Consider the following 22,817-nt stretch of genomic DNA (forward strand, 5'->3'; position numbering starts at 1 on the left):
GTTCGATAGTCAACTCTTATGTAAAATAATTCGTTTAAAATGAAACAAAGGTGTAAGTCACATGATAAACAATTAGATATGAGACATTTTTGATGAGGTGTGATAAAAGTAGTTATATCTGTTCGGAAACACATTCACTGAATATTGTGGTAACGATGACTAGTTTCACTTCTACTATAAGCACATGAACAAGACGTCTATTAGTGATTGTGTTCCAAAAAAATAAACTGAATAGATTTTATGTAAGATAACTCGTTGAACAAATTATTAAAATATGGAATCCGTTTTTTATTTAAGTGTTATTTTTTTTAAATGGGTCAACGCAGTTGAAGATCCATTCTAATATTTTTATGACATAAGATTTTTAAAAATAATCAATATATGTTTACTTAAGAAAAGTCTTGCTTCCCAAACTTCCATTTTGTTTACTTGCCCATTTTTCTCCTACCATTTAGAGACATAATTTGTGTGTGTTTGCCTTCTCTTATAGCAAAGCTGCATCGGGCTACCTGCTGAGTCCACCAAAGGGACCTAATTTATGTGTAATATGCATCTACTTGTATATAATCAGTAGCAGAGATACAATAATGAAATATCTGAGTTTTACGTACATTTTAGTTTGTTTGTTTTAAATTTCGCACAAAGCTACTCGAGGGCTATCTGCGCTAGCCGTCCCCTAATTTAGCAGTGTAAGACTAGACGGAAGGCAGCTAGTCTTCACCACCCACCGCCAACTCTTGGGCTACTCTTTTACCAGCGAATAATGGAATTGACCGTCACATTATGACGCCACCACGGCTAAAAGGTCGAGCATGTTAGGTGTTAAGGAGATTCGAATCCGTGACCCTCAGATTACGAGTCGCACGCCTTAGTACGCCTGGCCATGCCGGGCCACGTATATTTTAGACTTCAAATGTTTGTTTGAAATAACTATAAAGTCAACAGCTGTGGCTCATCTCAATTTGTTGTTTGTCTAGAGCTTGAAGAAGTACGCCAAGCAAACGATCACTTCCTGGGAGTCAGGAGCAGAACAACCTGCAAGATCCCACGCCCCCAGGTGGTTCGGGTGAGAGATATATTTCCTGATACCTCCAAGCAGTATGTTCCTCGCTGTACCATGCTACATCGTTGTTCAGACCAGACTGGCTGCTGTGATGATGACCAACACAAGTGTGGTCCTCTACAGGTTCAAGAGGTCACCTTGTATTTCTACGTAAGGTTTTGAAAATTATACTGTTTATCTTTATTTCAAGACCTAATATCCTAATTATAATTGTAAATATAAAAGCTTAGAAATAATTCATTATCTTTTCTTCCTATTTGCTGTCCTCGTTTTATTAAACTGTATTAACAAAGGTTATTGCATTTTGCAATTTTTGCTGATAAAGTAAAAATCAAAACAACAAAACAAACACGAAAACAAACAATATTATGTTTATAACAGTTTTCACCAACTTCTTCGCATGTTTCAAAATTTCACACTTAGGTATTCCGTGATAAAATAACACACTCTGAAGAGGATCCTTCAAAAGGTGATGTATATCACGTGGTTTCAAGCCATTCATTTAAGTCAAAACAAATAATTAATATTAATTATGAACCAAGCAAGCTACTTACATTAAAGCTAATTAAATATAAATGCACTCTTTTGTTTTATTGTTGTTGTTACCCTGACTGATGGCCACAACTTCTTCCATAATTCCAGTTTCTCACGAGGTTCGATCAGCTCAGGAAATGTATTTCAGTCGTAAGTCCATAAAGTAAGTTAACAAAAATGCGTTTATGATACAAATTTAACAAAGCTTACTTACAGAGAAAAACAAACAATCCAAGTTTCAGATCGAAAACAACCGACGAACTGGTTAACATTTATTCATGTGTATCTTTTGTTCTGTCCGTAATCCCAATACATCTAAGTATGATTTAAAGTTCAGATGTGATATAAAGGAAGCTGACGAACTTAATATTAGTAATTCCTTAAAATCTAAACATTTTCAAATCATCTAAAGGATAAAAAAAAAAAGTAATATCGATTTAAATTTTCTAAATAATATTTGATGTTACTAGTTGCTAGTGAACAAAATCAACTGAGCAAAGCGACATCATCGCTTCTGGACATGTTTTGTAGTAACAAGACGTATAGCTCAGTGTGCAATATCAGACGCACTTCAGTTCTTCAGTTATGTAATTTGCTAAAAATCTGACCTTTATCGTTTTCATTGTTTAAGCACGCAAAATTACTTTGTATGTTACTTCATTGAAATATATGTTATTTAGTAATAACTCATAACTAAAAATAATCTAATTATATGTTTATCCGGATTATCATGTGTGTGTGTTTTTCTTATAGCAAAGCCACATCGGGCTATCTGCTCAGCCCACCGAGGGGCATTGAACCCCTGATTTTAGCGTTGTAAATCCGGAGACATACCGCTGTACTAGCAGGGGGCCGGATTATCAAAAACATAACTTGTAAGATAATGATATAACGAAACATTGAAGCCATTTGAGCACGTAGAGAATGTGTTTATTAGACATGCTAAGATTGTTTACCACCAGTTTTTCCTTTCCATTAATGAAGTTCTATACGCACTGTGTGAGAGAAGATGAACAAGGTTAATTGTATACAATTAATATGAAGATTCGTACAATATCTAAAGTTTTGATTTAATTTGTTCCCTATTTGTTTAACTTCCCTGGTTATTAAGGTTACTTCGCCCTTTCAGCCGTGTAGGCGTTATAATGTTATAACCAACGAATAGTGGGATTGATCGTCACATTATAACGCCCCCACGGCTAGGAGGGCGAGCATATTTAGCGCGACGCGAACCCGCTACCCTCGGATTACGAGTCGCACGCCTTACGCGCTTGGCCATGCCAGGCCCAAACAAACAATTAAGGTTACGTGCGAAATACTTTGTTAGAAAAGTTTATTTATACTAGAACTGGAATTCAAAACTTGATAATTTGAAGTTTTAAACTGATGTTACAGACTAAAAATCCCCTACTGTTATTCTTATCTACTAGTTAAAGTTAAAACCAAGTGATGATTTCACATACAAAGTGACACTCGATTGTCCCAAACCATTATCTTACATTTATAAAAAACGCTAATTATTTATCATATGAACCATGCTTTAAGCGAATTACAACAATAAATTGTCCCATTTATTGTATAAAGTACATTACAACAGACATTTAATGTAAAACGTTATTAACTCGTAGCGTCAGTGAGTGGGTTACAACGTTAAAACTATTAGTAAGGGACGATTTGTTTGTTTGCTTCTTTGTTCAGTTTAGAATAAAACTTCTCGAGGATTCATAGCTAAGCTGTCATTAATTTGATACCAGACAAATTAGTAGATTCATGAAGTGTTGATACGAAATGATAAAATCCCTATAACCTGAGCCCTTTCGAAAAGTGGACCTTTCTTCTTCAGAAACAAACTGTGAATGGTGGTAGTGTAGCTGAATGGGTGATATTTTAAGGGAGCTGAGTGACGTCATAAAGTCATCCGGTTTCCAGGAAATGTTTAGCATATTTTTTCATGTACTGTTGTAAGTATCTCATTTACGGTTCTCGTAGCCGGCAACGACAGCATGAGCAGTGATATACTAGATAGAAGCCAATATTGGAGCTTCTCTTTACCAACAAAGAGTGGGTTTGACCTTCACATATATTGCCCCATCGGCTAAAGAACGAGCTTGTTTAGAGACGGTGTTCGAGCTCGTAACCCGTAGATTGCTTGTCGAGTACTTTAATCATCAGGCAATGAAATTATTTTCAGAGGGACGATGACAATCCAACTGAACAGACGAGCAATAGGTGGAAACAGTAGATCATGATACAAAGTTAACACATTACAGAGAATACGACTTTCCCTAAATTAACAATATTTGCTTCATCTTATATATGTATATTGAGAATCGTGGTGTCTGTACAAGCGTTCGTCTGTCTTCCGTTTGAAAAGCTGTGCACGTAGACAAACCTCAACATTCACTTTTAAAATGACACGAGAACAGGCATGAATAATGTTGATGCCAAATTTTATATCAAAACCAGGATATTGAACACTAACTTGTTAGGAACTAATTACACTGTCACTTGCATTTCAAACTGTAATGTAACGTAAACAATAAAAATATAGATTTACTGTATGATATTGTCGAGTTTATCTTAGCATGACTGAAATGTTCAACAATTACTTTTCACTGTGAGTGATAGAAGTAGCTTAAAGGTTTAGTTCTGAGGTTAACCAAAGGTGTAACACAACTAATTTTTTAAGAGTCCTTGAAATAATTTAGGTTGATAGATTAAATTAAACTGTTATGTCACTTTTGAAATTATATGTGTGTATAATAAAAAGGTGTTAAAGTACATAACAAATTATTTGATAATTCAGAGGTAAATAAGGGAGCTTACAAGGGTCACATGTATGATTACAATACTGCGTTTGCCTTTCTCGCGTAATACTCTAATTAAATATAAATGCTTTACATGTGGCACAAACATTGACCCATATAATTGCTGTAAATATGGGCAAAAACGATGATAGCAATTACCTAAAGTTATATGGCCCGACATGTTCATCTGGTTAGGGCGCTCGACTCGTAATCTGAGGGTCGTGGGCTCGAATCCCCATCACACCATACATGCTTGCTCTTAGAGCAGTGGGGCCGTTATAAGTGAGGGTCAATTCCACTATTCGTTGGTAAAAGAATAGCCCAAGAGTTGGCGGTGGGTGGTGGTGACTAGCTACCTATCTTCTAGTCTTACACTGCTAAATTAGGGACGGCTAGCGCAGATAGCCCTCGTGTAGCTTTGCGCGAAATTCAGAAACAAACAAATATGTTACGAACTATACAAAATTTTAATAAAATCTAATACTTCGTGTTCTAGTTTGAAGCTGTGAGATAAAATAAACACATTGAGTTTCCTTTTGAAGAAGAGAGGTCTATCTTTCGAAAGTTCTCGGGTTACAGGGTATTATATGTTCGAGTTAAATTGATTTTTTAACCTGTCTGTTTTCCTAACAACGTGATTAAACACATTAAGGATGTTTCAAAACAACAAAAATAATACAAAGTTGTTTCTAATGAGTATTAAAATGTCTCCCTGTGAATTTTATGACCTACTAAAAATTTTGTTAATTTGTTTAAATCAGTGGTTCCCAACCTTTTTTATGCCCCGCACCCCTAAAAATTTTTAATATGTTCTCGCACCTCTCATAGTAATTATTTATTTAAGAATAAAGGTGAAGGTGGCCAAAACAAATTTTTATAATTAGTTTTTAATGATATATAAACAAAAACGAAACATTTAAAAAAGAAAAAATATTACAACAAACTAAAAGTTGCATAAACCATACAATTTGAATTTGAAATGTTCAAATGTTCATAAGCTAATTTAAATTTAAGTCTCTTCTGTTCCTGTTTATTTCTTACGAGTTTTTTAAGGCGTGGCACTTTGTTACTGATAGCAATCTGCAAGTCTGCCTGTGCACCCAAGCGATTTCCAGATCTTGTTTTGATTGACAAAAGGGCACTAAATCCAAACTCACATAAGTATGTCGTCACGAATGGGATGAGCACAGTTAGTGCTTTATCACAAAGTCTTGGAAACATGTTCATTGCCGAACACTAATATTGTTCCAAAGTTTTGCTTTAAAACTGCATTTCAAGAACTCGATTTGTGCGCAGTTCAATAAAATCTTCCTTCAGTGCTTCATCATCCGACATATTATCCAAATTGAAAGAATATGGATTCATAATCCATTCTTCAGAAGTTTCCAGTTCTCCTCCAAAATATTCATCAAATGATTTTGATAGTATTTCCAATTTATCCACAATTTCTTCACACACACATGGAATTAGGGACTCATTCTCACCTACCAATTCTTTGAGTGATGGAAAATTTGAAAGATTCTCTCTTTTAACTGGTCGACAACAAAGGTGTAACTTTTCTTTAAAAGCATATAACTTTTCGCAGCATTTCAATATGTTTATGTTTTTCCCTTTTCAGGTCATTCATACGAGTGAAAATATCACTCAAATAGGCTAGCATTTGGTTGAATTCTTGTGATTCTATTTCTCCGAGCAGATCATAGCCACGTTCCTTCAGAAAAGTTTAGACTTCTTCTCGCAGTTTAAAGAAGCGCGTTAAAGATCTCCCACGTGACAGCCAGCGGACTTCTGTGTGGAAAAGAAAAACTGAATGCTCACTTCCAAAATCTTCACAAAGCGACCTGAAGAGGCGGTGATTCAGAGCGCGACCCCTAATCCAGTTGATGGTCTTCACAGATGTATCAAGGATCTTTTTTCACCTTTGAAGGCAATGTTTTTGATGCTAAAGCATGAAACTGAAGAAAACAGTGAGCACCTTGCAAGTGCGGAATCTCTTGTTTCATCAGTGCAAAAAATCCTGATTTATTTCCTAGCATAGCAGGGGCATCGTCGGTACATACAGAACCAATAATTTGGATATCTAAATCATATTTCGCAAAGAAGTTTTTCACACACTGGAAGACATCTTTCTCTTTTGTGGTTGTTTACAGATCTTCACAGAACAGGAAATCTTCCATTATGGCACCATCATGGACATACCTCACTAGTGTGATGAGTTGACTGCAATTTGCAACATCAGTTGTTTCGTCCAATTGGAGACAGATTTTCAAGGGACTAGCCCTGATATCTGCGATAACCTTGTCCAAAATGTCCGAACTCAAATCACCAATTCGGTTTTGAATAACATTATTTGATTATGGCACTAATTTAAGTTTGTTTCAGGCTTCCTTTTTCAGAACAATTGTTGCCATTTCTAATGCACACGGTTTTTTCACCTCTTCTGCAATTGTATGGGGCTTCTTTGATTTGACAACTTAAAACACCACGTGGTATGAAACAATTAGCAGTGGTTTGTCAGCAGATATAAAACCAAATTTTGGAAGGGTTGCTCGAGAATCAAAGCGGGTCCTTCTACCTTTCAACGATTCAATATCATGGCCTACAACAGCTGCTCCACCATGCCGGTTGTTGAAGTGATCCTGCAGCTTAGATGGCTTCAAATTTGCATTTCAAAGGACAGTGTCACAAAGCATACACTGGGGTTTTTGCAGATCCTCAGTTGTTCAGATGCAAGTGAAACCAAACTTCACATAATCATCATTCAATTTCCTTTTCTTTGACATAATGAAGTTTTTTGCACGAACACAAAATCAACAATGCATTGACTACCATAGCATCGCGCATAGGTTTATATACTTTGCGAAACTTTCTAGAACATTCTCGAATATACGTCATATGACGTTATCAATTAATTCTGGATACTTCTGGAAGTTTCTCGAGTCACGATCACGTGAATACATAACATAAATAAATAATAGACACTTTAAGACGGCGTTCACGAACGTAACCTAATTAGTTGTGCCGAGTATTTAGGTTACGTTTCGTGTGTTGTTTGTTTACAGTTCTACATTAAGATTTCTGTCTGCGCCGGTGACGGTAGAAACGATAGTTTATCGTAACAAGGTAAAAAGCTACGTCTGTAACAAGAAAAATAAGAAATAAAAATGTAACGTAATTTTTAATATATAGGACAGTACCCTTAATATAAACAAAAAAAAAAACTGAAATGTTTTCTCGCACACCCTGGAACGCTATCTCGCACTTCTGGTTGGGAACCACTGATTTAAATTATTCATGTCGAAATTTACTGTAAATGCTACTGAGTGGATAGTGATAGGCTAGAATTTTACTGTTATTAAATCTTATGTTCTATTGTTTCTAGCCAAGTTATCAGGTTAATCCCTTCATAGTTTTGGTATCTACATTTAATTTGTTTTTTGTTATCATTTATTCAAGTTTTTCTTTCCTCGTCTTGTGAAATAACACTCATCCAAGAATCTACATCTTAGTAGGAAGAAATCTTTGAAACGAGAATAGAACTTGCTAGAAACAGCGAGTGGTAGTTTTAAATATGAAACTATGTAGGCTTCAGAGCCCATATAAGTTCTTACTGTTTTTACTTTGTTTTTTCATGTACGAGGGTTGCACTTTGTGATAATTCATCCCCACCGTTGTGTGGAATTCAACAGATACCTCTTCTACTTTAGATACATTTTTAACGGTCCATATTATAGTTTGTGTGCAGGTTAGTTTCTTTGCTTGTTTTGTTTTACGCATGTTCTTTTTCATTTTATTGTCTTATTATATGAAACATTCCTATAAATACATATACATATATATATAAATATCTTTATTGTTACAGACTCTACATCTTAAAAATCACCACATGGAAATAACTATAAACAACGCTGTGGAAAAGTTGGTTTTTATTAATCACACTGAATGTGAATGCCAGCCAATAAACAATCGGCCGCGCATGCATGAAGACCACCACCACCATCTTCCATTATCTGACAGCAGCCACCGTCCAAGTGATAAGGATTCAAAGTGAGTTAAGTATACCATTCTAACAGTAAAACCTGAGCTGGGTTAAGCGTGCTTATTATTGCTGTACGAATAATCCAAAGTTGAAGCCTCGATGTATCATTAAGGCTAGCCTAAATTACGGACATGTGTGCTTACAATCTGTATGAGACATGTCTGCTTAACTCATTGTGTAAAATAACGTTTAAGTTGAAAAAAAGACCAAATAGTAGTAAAACTGGACAACGTTTAAAGCTTAACCTTACTTTTATCTTTAATCCAAAATAATATAGCGTAACGTTTTGGGACAACATGGGACTCATTGGTCCATCTCGACGGTGCCATTTTCTAAATCAAATTAATTAAAAAATATATATCTTAAAAGTAACTCATGCCACTCATATACTTACCAAGCTTTTTCTTAAACTATCTTTAATTTACTGCTTCTATAACATCTGAAGGCAATCCTTTCAAAGGCCAACCACCCTGCTATAAAAATAAAACTGTCTCAACTGAAGATGACTCCTATCACACCAAAATCCAATTTTGTGTCCCCAATTCCTACTAATCTTCCTGCTAAGGTGGATAATGTGATAACACCATTCTTTTTGTGTCGTGGAAATGTATTTATTTTTTTTTTAAATGAGAGTGAAAGAAAAATTGTGCCTTTTGTATTTCAGAACATAGAGTTTCTAAGATAGAATACGTAATATATGCATGTAGTCTTGAATAAACAGCAGATTCTCTTCGTCTTGACGATAAACCCTCTTGATGAAAAATGTATTCTCAAGACGGATAGTATTGGTATTAAAACTTTAATTAAAATAAAACACAGAACAAGACATGTACCCGGCAACGGTCGCTTACAAACTCTCTTTGCTAACCTGAAGATGATCTGAGAAGGTCGAAACGTTGTTTTGTACTTTATTTTCACTAAAGTTTTAATACCCATACCAGTCGTTTTGAAAATACATTCTCACTCGCTGATTTTACCATTCTGTTTCCTGTGATATCAAAGGCCAAGTACTAAATATTTGGTATATTCAATGATAATTGCTTAACAAAAATTTTCACTGTGGATAGTCTTAATGTAGGACATAGAACGAAACACGAAGTGACGTATCGATACCAAAGAAAACAACAGCGGATGTTAAAAAAACACACCTACTTTTCAACTTCTTAAAATGTGTTTCAGGTGTCTTTAAAGGCTTTTATTGAGAGGTTAGTTTAATAAGACTCTAAATGTAAATATTTTTTATTGAATTGAGAATGTTGTTGTAAAATATTATAAGCGTTAAAGGTGAGAAGGTGTATAACATTACTTATGTTTCTTTTTTGACTTGTACAGTTATTACTATAAGAAACCAAAGGAAGCTTAACGTAATACAGTGGCTCTGTTTCTCGCCCCGCATTTTATAACTAGCTTAATTTCTGCTCACAAAAAAAACAACATTTGAGTTAAAAAACATAAAACTGTGGCAATTTGTGTGCAGTGTAAACCGTAAACGAATTATATTATTTACTGACAGGATTTAAGTTTAAAATTTTGTTACGTAAATGAACTTAGATTAAGAAATCAAATCACATTCAACGTAAAAAAAACAACTAAAAATCTCTTTGAAATAAATCTCATTAAATGTTTCTTAAGTTGTTTTTAACTGGGATAAAATAGCATTGACTTCAACCTTGGAAAGTCAGCAGTAATTTTAGATGCTATTACTTTTATAGTTGGATTTCCATTGGATATGTATAGTCAAGTGACTAAAGCTATATATTACTATTTCCAATTTTGAACAACTTACCAAAAGGAAGGCTGCCAGCCATCAGCGATCTACTACCTATAATCCAAGCCTAGGAATTAACTGTCATTCTTATAACGCACTCACAGCTTTAAGTGTGGAGAATACTTTATGATATCAGAATTTCTAGCTACAAATTGAGAGCTCTACCACATCGCCAAAGAGTCATCAAATTATAGGAGAAAGCATCCTAACTTCATATTTCGATGGCACACACTTACTTTATATTGATGAAACCAACACAAATCCTGTGACTTTTATATAAATCTTTTATTTTTACAAAATAAAAACATGTTAAAATGGACTAAACAATAAACTTTTATTAAAATAATTAATACATATAAAACGTTTCATAAATATGAAATAATTTTCTATATTTTGTGATAAAACAATGAAAAAAATAGGCCTAATGTAATCATATAAGTCCACTGAGGGTTATCACACTCTTTAAAGAAACGATATTCCTGGTGTCGTGTGATCCCAGTAACGATTTCTTCCATCGTCGGTCATGCCAGTTTTCATGGTTCTAAGTGCAGTATATTGCTCAGCACTGCGACTTCTATTGTAACAAGTTTCTGATTAAAAAAAAAAGAAAAGAAGAAAGTAATCCTAAACCACATATCACGGAAAATTTCCTTCTGACCTGGACGTAAGTTCCTAATACCAAAGGTACACATCTACTGGAGCTGCACTGGATAAATATGGCTAAATAGGTTTGTCGTAATATAGTTTCTTCAGCTATTTTACCAACAACAAAAAGCTGTTGGTTTCAAATGGGGCCTGGAAAGATGTGACATTTTAACTAAAGAGCATTCGTCAGTTCTAAATCCTTGTTTGTTACCACGATACTCAGTCAAAAAATTCTATACAGCATGACAAGGCTTAGTACTTAAGTCACGTCATCACCCATAAACACATGTTTCATGACCTTGCTCTGTCGATATCATGAACAGACTAGAATCATGTATTATTGCCATCAGCAGGGTTAGAGAGAGGCTTAAGAACATGTTACTTTTCTATATTGCTTGACGTATCACGATCTTATTGTATTTAGTGTAACCCGACGGTTGTAAGGACGGTTAGCGCAGATAGCCCTAGAGTAGCTTTACATGGAGAGCAACAAACAAGAAATCCTCCCCTCCCACCAAAAAAAAACAGTCTACGATTGTTATGTGTGGGTGGGAAAAAGAAGGAAAAACCTTTTTGTGTTTTGTGATATAACCAAGATCCATTTATAATATTCTAGGTTTATGTTAAGATTCATTTAAGTCTAATTCTAGTCTAATGTGAGGTTATTCATTTTTTAACCATTGAACAAAGAATAAGGAGTTCACAACATCAGTTACACACTGTATAAATTTCACCAACAAGTATATGAATAAAACAATTAAAAGGGTGATAGGAGGTTTTAATGTTCTAGATATGACAAGGTAAACGAACTTTACAAACTAATGATGATTACCCCTCAGGTTTATTGGTACCCAAATCAGATATCTCTCTTAATATCTGAAATTCAAATTCATTCAATTTAGTTTATACGTAGTGGTCTCGGATAATCCCGTTTTTTTGTTGTTGTTACTTTGAATGGCGTTAACGAGCTGAAAGATCTTCAAATTGTTTTATGAACCAAGGATAGACACCAAAGGTGACATTAGAAAGTTTCGCTCTCGTGGAAAGTCATAGTATAAATGGAACCCTCCAATTATAATAAACTCTTGTGAATTAAACACAAGCCTTTCTAAATGTCGTTACGAAATGTGGATCGATTTTTAAGCCAATGGCGTAGTTACTTTAACAAGACAAACATGATTCACAAAATCAGCGGACGACCGTTGTTTTTCAAAATGTGAAGTTTGTTTACTAAAAATGTCACACGTAAACAATACCAAGCTGTTGCTAGTGGTATGGCAAATAAGTCTTTTGGTTGTATCTACAGAAATATTTAATACAAATCTGAACAGGTTATAATTTCATTGGCTGGTTATGCTACATTTGGAATATTATGTTCAGTCGTTAGGAATGACATTGAATTGTTAGAAAGGTTAAGAGAAGGGTTACTAAAGTGGTACCTGTGGTGGAAATGTTGACATACGAAAAAAGATTGAAATTTCTCAACTTGATTTTTTCTTGAAAAATAAGAGTTGGAAGGATCTTATAAAAGTATTGATATATCATCCTTTTTCACAGTGAAGACAGTAGGACTAGCGTAAACAATAATACATTTAGAAAAGGTAGAAGTCATCTTCAGCTAAGACTGTTTTATTTTTGTAACAGAGTGATTGTAGAAGCAGTAAATCTAAGAGAGTTTGAGAGAAGACTTGAATAGAATATGAATTATAAGAGCTGGCGTTGAGATAAACAAAATTTATTAATAATTTTACTTTAGTTTAGAGAGAGAAGGAGCCTAAATGTACCAATAGGTCTCACGTTGTCCTAAAACATCACGTTAAGCAAGCCTAAAAAGTCATGCACAAAACACAAAATAATGAAAAATACCAATGTTTTGCTGCACAAACATAAAAGAAAATAAAACGTTTTATGATTAACAAGCTTTATCATAAAACAGTCTTATAAGTCTTCCTGTGTTGTTCATTATTTCTTTGCACCTTTCTCCATACTGCTGATGACATTTTGGATGAGTTGGTAAGTCAGCATAGTCCACTCTTGGATGAGGGCAGCTCTAAGATCTTGGACAGTTGTAGAATACAGTTTTCTGTCTCTTAATTCTTACGCCTAGCAAATCCCACACATGTTCAATCAGATTTAGGTCTGTGATTTAGTAGTCCAGTCCAGTTTCTTTATTCCTTTATCCTGATACAGGAACTCATCTTCAATAGCTCCACCAAAAGGGGTAAACAATGAGTAGCAGATTGTCGTCAACATGACATCTTGCTCTCAGGAACCCCACATACACCACTGGCAAGTTTATATGCACCTGCAGGGAAGTGCCACCTCACATCATAGTTGAAATGCCATAAAGGCATCATAATGGGCAATGTAAAAAGGCCGAATATCTCTCTCCTTCAAATCTCCGTGCCTTCACACGTCAACCAGTTAAAACTACACTAAACCTGTTCTCACTCGTGTTCAGTACAGGAGTCCATTACTAAAGGGTCCATCCTTTTCGTTCTCTGAAGTTAGTGCAGCAGCTCTAACTCGTATCCTAGATTTGCGCCCAGTCTTATAAAATCAGTTCCTAGCCAATGATCCCAATACATGCATTCAAATGAGTTGCTGAAGGTGGTTCTAGAAGCTTCTGTTGCTGCTGGTGCTGTTTCTAAGGGCCAAATTCTGTAGATATTGCTCGTTTACTAGACCTGTGCCCCTTCTGTGACCATGAACTGGCTTTCTAATGTATCCTCTTGTGGCCTTGTATCTGCACCACTATTTACTTTCCACAGTTTGTGATACTCCCTCATGATCTGTGCTTCCTAAGTCTGAGTACAGCCCTCTTGTAGCAGTTGGACGATTTTGTATGTTTCATTTTCAGTTAATTGGCTTTTAACAGTTTACAAATCCTTGCCAATGTCAGCACCAGTAAAATAAATTCATAATCTAGCATTATCTCTACAACAAACCTCATTCGTAATCTATAAAAACTAGGTCTTTGTTTTATGCAGTTTGGGGCAATATTTCATAAAGACTTGTTACGCAAGGAATCATATTTGCATAAATTTGCAAACCCTAGGTAAGATGAATATAATCCTCAACAACAAGCATGCTAAATTTCAAAAGAAACTGATAACCTAAAAATATATAATTTTAAATAAATCTTATATATTTTAATATTTACAAGTAGGGTATGTCAATTCTGGTCCAATGCAATATTAAAACACTCGTTCCAAGACTAAATTAGATGTTTGCATGTGCAAGTAGACACTATGTTTACGAGACTGGTGTGCATACCAGGCGTCAATTAAAGTTCACATTTGTTACAGCAAAGTTTAAATAAGAACATATAATGATGCCAAGAACATGCTCAACGGATCTTCAATATACAAAGGAGTTTTTTTTCTTTTTAACAGAAGAGTTGCTCTTCATTTTGCAGGTAAATAATAAGAACCAGTTCAATCTTATTTTTACATTTATGCTCCTGAAGAATAATAACAAACTGTTTAAAAGCGCTCGAGTTTTGAATCTTTTTTAGAAACCTTGACAACTTTTATGTTTGATCCAGTGTGCTGATTTCTAAATCATAATTTACTATAACGGACGTAGCGTGTACATATGTATGTATCTCTGTATGCAACCAGAATAATAAATATCATGCATCGCTGACTACTGAACGGCACCACAAACAAAAATCCATAACAAGTTCACACTTTGGATATTCAATATTCAGACAGAAAAATAACTGTGCTATACGCACAAAAACAATTTAATTATCACATAACACAGTTTTAACTAAAAACACTCTTCTCACAACACGAACACGACTTTCACTAGAAATGTACGTGAGGGTTTGATTGTATCTTTATTAAAGTAATCAGTAACTACACTAATAAAAATGGAGTTCTTAGAAAACAGGCTTAGCTGAAAGTGTCTTTTTCTTAGACTATACTTTCCCAAGGCCTATCTTTGTTCCCACTTTTTTTCCCTACCAGGTGTAAGGACTGTCCCTTTCCGTTCTACAAGCGAATGTATCCTGATGGAAGATGTAGCTGCGATTGTTTTGACCATCAAAAACCCTGTCTGAGAATCAAGAGAGGCCGAGACCCTCTTGATGACACAGAAAAACGGTAAAGAATTCGTTTTTTAACCCAACTTAGATGTAATGTCTCTTTCGTAGGCTTTGTTGAATGCTTGAAATTATGGTGGATTGTTGTTTTGTGCTCTTTTTAACTGTAAATAATTTATGTTTTGTAAACAGTACTATGTTATTTCAGTTTAAAGATTTTGTGAAGATTTTTAACAAACATTTTTAAACGTGTTAACATTCTTAAAAGAAGTTGTCGTTTTCTACTGGAACAGTACGTGATCTATTAGCGTGCTCGGACTGTGAATCTAAAGATTTGCGGTTCGCATTCCGTTACCACGGAACACACTCCGCAGTTATAGACTGTAGATACACTATATAAAATGATAGTTAAATATTACAATTCAATCTAACAATAGTAACCCATATAATGGGCGTGGGTGCTGATGTGTAGCTACCTCCCTTCCAATCTGTCTCTTCACAATCGAAGACAAATAGCATATGTAGCTCCAAGCAGTTGTCCACGAACTTCATCCTGAACCGAACCGGCATGGCCAAGTGGTTAAAACACTCGAGTCGTAATCCGAGGGTCGCGGGTTCGAATCCCATTCGCACCAAAAAATTCTCGCCTTTTCAGCCGTGGGGGTATTATAATGTGACGGTCAATTCCACTATTCGTTGGTAAAAGAGTAGTCCAAGAATTGGCGGTGGGTGGTGATGACTAGCTGCCTTTCCTCTAGTCTTACACTCGTAAATTAGGGACGGCTAGCTATGCACGAAATTAAAAAAAACAACTATAAACAATCATCCTGAAATTCAGGTTGAAGCAGAATCGTCTTTTTCTAAGCGTAATACAGAGCTTAAGTTAACAGGGTTCTATAAGAAACTGATATTGGGGAGGAGATATACGAATGGCCCGGCATAGCCAGACGGATAAAGCATTCCATTCGCAATATGAGGGTTGTGGGTTCGAATCCCCGTCAAACCAAACATGCTCGCTCTTTCACTTCTTGAGACGTTATAATCCCACTGTCTGTTGGTAAAAAGAGTACCCCAAGAGTTGGCGGTGGGTGGTATTGACTAACTGTTTTCCCCTGGTCTTACAGTACTAAATTAGGGACGGCTAGCGCAGATAGCCGTCGTGTAGCTATGGGTGAAATTAAAAAAAACGAACTATTTGAATTTAATGACACAGAGTTCTTTCATGGCACTAAGTACCCGGATGATTATATCTTACGACCAATCTTACAATTCTTTTCTGTTTATTACTCTTAAGTTATTTTTCAACAAGTGAAAGGTGCCTTGTTGCATGCGATTTAAACTCTAAGGTAATCGAAGAATTTTTTCCAGTAAGTTTTAGTTCATCGATTGGTAAGTGTTGCTGATAAACATCTCATAATCAAAAAGGCTTATGTTTTTAGTTGAGCACAAAGCTACACGATGGGTTATCAGTGCTCTGCCCTCCACAGATATCGAAATCAGGTTTCTATCGATATAATTCCGAAAACATACAATTGTACCATCGGTGGGCAAATCTAAGGCACAATGCTATTTGAGAAACAATGGCAAATTTTCTGTCAAGCGCTACCAAACCACAGCTTTTCACATTAAAACTCCTTTCAAGGATGTTTAGAGATGATGACGAATGTTCTGTCACTAAAGCAGATTGTTTGTGAAGTGTTTTTTTTATGAAGGAAGGATTAATAGGCTAATAATGTAGTTCCTTGCCCATTGGCGTGTCTAAAGGAATCAGTTAGCAACGTTTATATGCAAAAACGGCTCGTTTGGGTTGAGAAAATATATTACGTAGAAGAGCGAACAACGTTTCGACCTTCTTGGGTCATCGTCAGGTTCACAAAGAAAGAGGTAACTGACCGGAAGCTGACCACATGTTTGAAAGGGGGGTTGTGTAACTGTGTGTCGAAATTTTCAAATATGTGGTCAGCTTCCGGTCAGTTACCTCTTTCTTTGTGAACCTGACGATGACCGAAGAAGGTCGAAACGTTGTTCGCTCTTCTACGTAATATATTCTCAACCCAAACGAGCTGTTTTGCATATAAATTCAACAAGTGGGTTTCTCGTCATCACTGATTACAGTTAGCAACGTATTTCTCAGAATATAATTTTAAAAAAAGCCGTATAATAATTTATCGAATCTATGTCATATTGTGCTGAATTTTACGTTTCTGTTTGTTTGTTTGGTTTGTTTTGGATTTCGCGCAAAGCTACTCGAGGGCTATCTGCGCTAGCCGTCCCTAATTTAGCAGTGTAAGACTAGAGGAAAGGTAGCTAGTCATCACCACCGACCGCCAACTCTTTGGATACTCTTTTACCAACGAATAGTGGGTTTGACCGTAACGTTATCACGAACACACGGGAGAAAGGCGAGCATGGTTGGTGTGACGTGAATTCGAACCCGCGACCCTCGGCTTACGAGTCGAGTGCTTTAACTACCTGGCCATGTCGGGTCATTTTACGTTTCGAACACATCAAATTCTGAAGTTGTTGTTTATTTTAATTTGTGTAAAACTACACGAGGGCTATCTGCGCTATCCCTTCCTAATTTAACAGTATAAGACTATATGGAAGGTAGCTATTTATCACCACCCACCGCCAACTACTCTTAGGTTACTCTTTTATCAAACAATAGTGGGATTGACCGCGACTTTCATATTACAACTCGAGCGCCCTAGCCAACTGGCCATGCAGGGCCATTTGAAGTTGTAACTGAAATGTTTTGCTTACTTATTGAATCTGTACGTATATAAAACTTCAGAAGAAAAACAACCGTTATTTTCTTACTGTTATAGCTGAAACAGCTCAGTGTTTTGTTTCTTTATTAGATGTGTTCTGGAGGGATATTGCCACGCACCAGATTGCAAATATGGACCTTATGACGCCATTGGTGGGAAGTGTTCCAAACGTCCAGAAAACTATGAACTAAAAAAACACAAGTCACGGAAACAGAGACGTCATTATCATAGATGGGCCTTTTTTGAACGAGACTAGCATGTAGCGATTTAAATTATATTACTTGTTTCTACCTAGTCGACAATATACCGACAAAAAAAACCTGCGACTTTAGCCATACGCTGGACGTGTTTCTGAGGCTCAACCAATCATTCGTCAATCTGCTATAACAATATCACCATTGGTGATGCAGGATTATTTTAAAACATTAAGTGTTTTATTGGCTGTTTATGATTTTAAAATAATTGCCAAGATGCAAGTACTTGTGTTTTATAGTTAGAATTTATTTTACTTCATAGTTATTCGTACCCTTGTTTATATCAACTCTCTTTTATATTATTTAAAATTAGAGTTGTTGTTTTTTTTCTGCATGAATTTAGAATGGCTTGAAATATTCCAAGTTTCCTTTGATGGACACTGTTTTCAGAGATGATCATAAGCCTTGGGTCGAGAACCAACATTAGTATATAATTAATGAATCTGTGTGATAAACAAATATACATTCAAATAAATCGAAGAATGATCTTAAACATGTTCGAAATTGCTTAAACAATAATGACGAAACTTTGCACGAATAAATATAAGATATTTACTGTGTTCGATTGAAAAAATTGTAAACCACTTTACAATTTGTCAAAAAAAAATGAGTGCTTTTCTAACTCTTGGCTTGAAATGGAATATCGATCAATATTTTGTTACATTAATACTCCAGTTGAGGTAAAATAATGTTTTGATATTGAGAGTTTTAAGAGGTCTATAATCTAATTGAAAGATATACATGTTATAAGAAAAATTAGTATGAGAATGAAATACTTAATCTAAAATAAAAATTTTACAATTAAATCACACGAACATTAATTAATTAATTACTCGTTGTAACAAAAATAAAATCTTTCCAAATATTTTTAAGTGCATAATAAAAATCATGGCTGTCAATTCTATATCGAAATCAACAACTAAAGAAACTGGTAAAGTACATTAAACAACAATATGTTTGTGATCTTAGCTTTGTGTTAATCGCAGTAAGCATCTCATTAGGTTATCATGACTTTGGTTTATTAGTTGTTGTTTTTAATAATTTAAAGTACTAAGGAAGAAATACTTAATGGAGTAAGGAAAACATGCTGATATTATTTCTTGAAGACGAGTTTTTCTAACATAAATGAAACTTGTAATTCCTACAATACAACAATAGAGAAGTCTCTCTGTTGGTCAGTGATAAGTTTAAAGCTTTAGAATCCGGAGTTTGATTCCCCACGGTGTACCTAGCGAAGACAGCTCATTACGTAGCTATGTACTAAAAGAAGCACCACATGGAGCTCGTATTATGCGTGAATGATGAAGGAACTTCAAGAGACGTGTTTATTGAATAAACACTATATAAATATATACCATGTTCATCAATAAGTAACAGGTCTGTATGCTTTCTGTGCTCGAAAGTTCAGAGAAGTGCAGGATATCCGTTTACTTGTTAGTTTTGTATTACAACGTACACCGTTAAGTAAAAACCTGGAAAAAAATATTGACATACTGATGGTGTCACAGTTCGTTTAATAAACTTTACAAGTTAAGACTACTTTATATTTGTTTAATAAAACATATACTTACAAACAGAACTGTAATAAAGTAAGTATCCTAGCATATCATTGTGAAGAAACTATGTTCACGGTATCTAACAGTTTCGGGGGTGAATGTTTTGTTTTGTACATCACATATTAATTTCAGTGTACTGTATTTAAGACATGTTAAGATATTTAAATTTTCAAACATTAATTCAAAACTTCATTTTATGCATACTGTGTGTTCGAGTACAATGTTAAGGTTAATGAAAGGTTTATGTATTCTGCAAAAAAAAATAAAGTTGTTCAATTCACATTATTTTTATGTTTTATTGCTAAACCCAATAAAAATGTAATAAAACATTCTTAAACATCAATATATCGCAGATTCAATAAGCAACGTGTTATACAACTGTCATGTTTCGGGGCTTTGTTACAAAAATACGGTATTACTAAAAAATATTTCGCTGTACGAGTATTCAAACCTTGCAATTGTTTGACTGGAAATCGTTTCAAATAACAGAAATCAAAAATTTCTCTTTAAACTATTATTAAATATTCTAGGTTTGCAAATTAGCACTTATATCCCCCCAAAAAAAAATTTATTACCGTTGTTATAGGTTTTCGCAAAACACCTGAATTATATTTTTCAAGAGTAACATGTATTTTTTGTTTACGATGGTGAATTAGTTTTTCCACACATTACTTGACCACTAAGTTTGGATACGTTTAAACATTTATTAGAAGAGTAGAGTAACTTCTTGTTATGTATTTCTTAACGTTATCGCAAACTTTAGCGTATTTGAAGATTATTTACTAAAGAACAATATATGAATAATTAGACCATCAGAAACAAAAAAATAAGGAAAATCAATAATCTGAAACAACTATATAATTTTATGTCAATTCTTAGGTATGAGAACACGAACAATCTCTTGCTTTGTATTAAAGCGTCATCTAACCACATACATGTACGAGAACACAAACCATGATCAATATGCTTACAGAAGTCATGTTTACTTTTGTTATAGTTTCTAAACGATTATAAATAAACATATGTTGATATATAAATATACAATAACTACATAAAAAGACAAACTCGATATTAATTATTTATTTAAATAGTTGGCGCTTTAGCAACGTTCAAGTTATTCATCAGCCAATAAGAAGAGCACTTTTTAATTGTCGAAACTATGCAATTTTTTCTATTAGCCTTTTCAGATTATTAATACTTAGTTCGGTGTCGGGCAATAGTTTGCAATGAAAGGTAATGCAGGTTTTACCATTAGTAATCTCTCATCTAATTTGTTTCGAACTGTAAGAAAGGGTTAGGTTAAAGGGAATCGAACGCGGCTCACAGTGATGTTAGACTTTCACTAAGCCTAAACTTATTAGGTCAAACATTTCTTTTATCGTTCAGTAAATTAAGAACTAATAACACAAATCCACAACCCAAATCTTCAAATTCACCAAACAGTTCTTTATCATCCACACATGTGGCATTATTCTTCTCATAAATCCTGATCTCTCGAAACTTGTAAAACTAGTTATGTTGGTTGAACAGTCCATCACTACACACAAACAAATACGATTCGTCTCCATATTTTACTCTTCTACTTGAATCTGATCTCTGAATAGTCACAAAAGGACACTTACGCTGGTTGAATAGTCAATTTATACACACTTACAACCACAATTCGTCTTTAACCTTACTCTTCTCATAAAACTTGATCCTGAAAAGTCACAAAAAAAAATTACGCTGGTTGACTTGTCCAACTCTATTCACGTACATCCACGGCTCGTCTCTAGCTTTCAGTCCTCTGCTTAATTATGATCCTTCAAAAATCATCCAAATTAAAGTTATGTTGGTTGAGTAGTTTACCTCCACCCACATACAACCATGATGTGTAATCTTCACATCCGAAGCTAATCTTAGGATTGTAATTTTTCAGCGGATTAATCTCTATAGGTTATTAGAAATTTGGCAGATGAGACTGATGAGAGAGAAATTAGTTCTACCTGAAGATTTTTGTTACAATATGAACATGTTTTTAGTAGATACTACGTGAAACGATGTGATATATTTTCATTTTTTAACCTCATTTTACTAATTTTAATTTAATATTTTATAATTGTGTGTTCCAGAGAGGACAGTATTAAGTAAACAGATTTAAAACGCTAAAATCGTGGGTCCGATTCTTCATAGTGGACACAGCAGATAATCCAATGTGGCTTTGTTCTGAACAAACTTTTTTCATAGTGATATCGTGTAGCAAATCTGAGCTTCCTTTCGTTGTGAGTATCAAACAAATATGTATCAGTAACTGTGTAATGAAGCTGCTTGTTTGCTTCGCAATCACGAAAATTTGCACATGTGTATCAACGTTGAATTAATTCGCGTCTCGTGAACCGTCGATAAAGATTCAGTTTCAGACTTGATAAAAGCCTCAGTGTTGTTTGTAAGTTTACAAAACTGTTATATATATAAAAAAACATTATTTGTAATTAGCTGTTTGGGATAACCGTTCTCATAAATTGAATTGTTGTTTGTGTATTAAAATATTTTGTGTTACCAAAGAAAATTTATGTATTAATTTTGTTGGACAATATCAAAAATTTGATGCATACTAAGACTGAATTCACTTATAATTAAAATTAAAATGTTCGACCATTTGAAATCATAATACTTAACGTACGTAACATAATAAATCAAAGATAAATTATAATTATAATTTATAACAATTATCATACAACATATTAAATAACGATATTTACAGAGTACTTGTTTCAGTGTCAACTGTTATACAATACCCAGAATAACGTCATTAAGATATTACTTGTTTCAGTGTCAACTGTTATATAAGATACAGAATAACGTTCTTTAGATATTACTTGTTTCAATGTCAACTGTTACACCATATACAGAATCATGTTCTTTAGTTAGTACTTGTTTTAATGTCAACTGTTATACAATGCACAGAAGAGAGATATTTAGATAATATTTGTTTCAGTGTCAACTGTTATACAATATATAGAATAACGTTATTTAGATATAACTCAGTGTCAACTGTTATACAATATAAAAAATAACGTTATTTACTTAGTATTTGTTTCAGAGACAACTCTTATCAATATATAGAATAACGTTATTTAGTTAATACTTGTTTCAGTGTCAACTGTTATACAATATACAGAATAACGTTATTTAGATATTACTTGTTTCAGTGTCAGGTGTTATACAATATATACACAATAACGTTATTTAGATATTACTTGTTTCAGTGTTAACTGTTATACAATATACAGAACAGGATATTTAGATATTACTTGCTTCAGTGTCAACTGATATACAATATACAAAATAAC

At 34.4% G+C, this 22,817-nt stretch overlaps 1 protein-coding gene across 1 annotated transcript in view; it reads left to right on the top strand.

Annotated features, from left to right (window-relative positions):
• Positions 1-19,767, top strand: part of LOC143243686 (uncharacterized) — a 35,406-nt gene extending 15,639 nt beyond the window's left edge. Inside the window, exons 3-6 of the mRNA XM_076487325.1 lie at positions 978-1,213; positions 8,267-8,451; positions 14,831-14,965; positions 17,766-19,767. Coding sequence (XP_076343440.1) covers positions 978-1,213; positions 8,267-8,451; positions 14,831-14,965; positions 17,766-17,931 — 722 coding nt within the window. The 3' untranslated portion in view covers positions 17,932-19,767. The remainder of the gene's footprint in view (positions 1-977; positions 1,214-8,266; positions 8,452-14,830; positions 14,966-17,765) is intronic.
• The last annotated feature ends 3,050 nt before the right edge of the window (positions 19,768-22,817 follow it).

The sequence above is a fragment of the Tachypleus tridentatus genome, unplaced genomic scaffold, assembly GCF_004210375.1.
Source record: "Tachypleus tridentatus isolate NWPU-2018 unplaced genomic scaffold, ASM421037v1 tig00003717_pilon, whole genome shotgun sequence".
Lineage (NCBI taxonomy): Eukaryota > Metazoa > Arthropoda > Merostomata > Xiphosura > Limulidae > Tachypleus > Tachypleus tridentatus.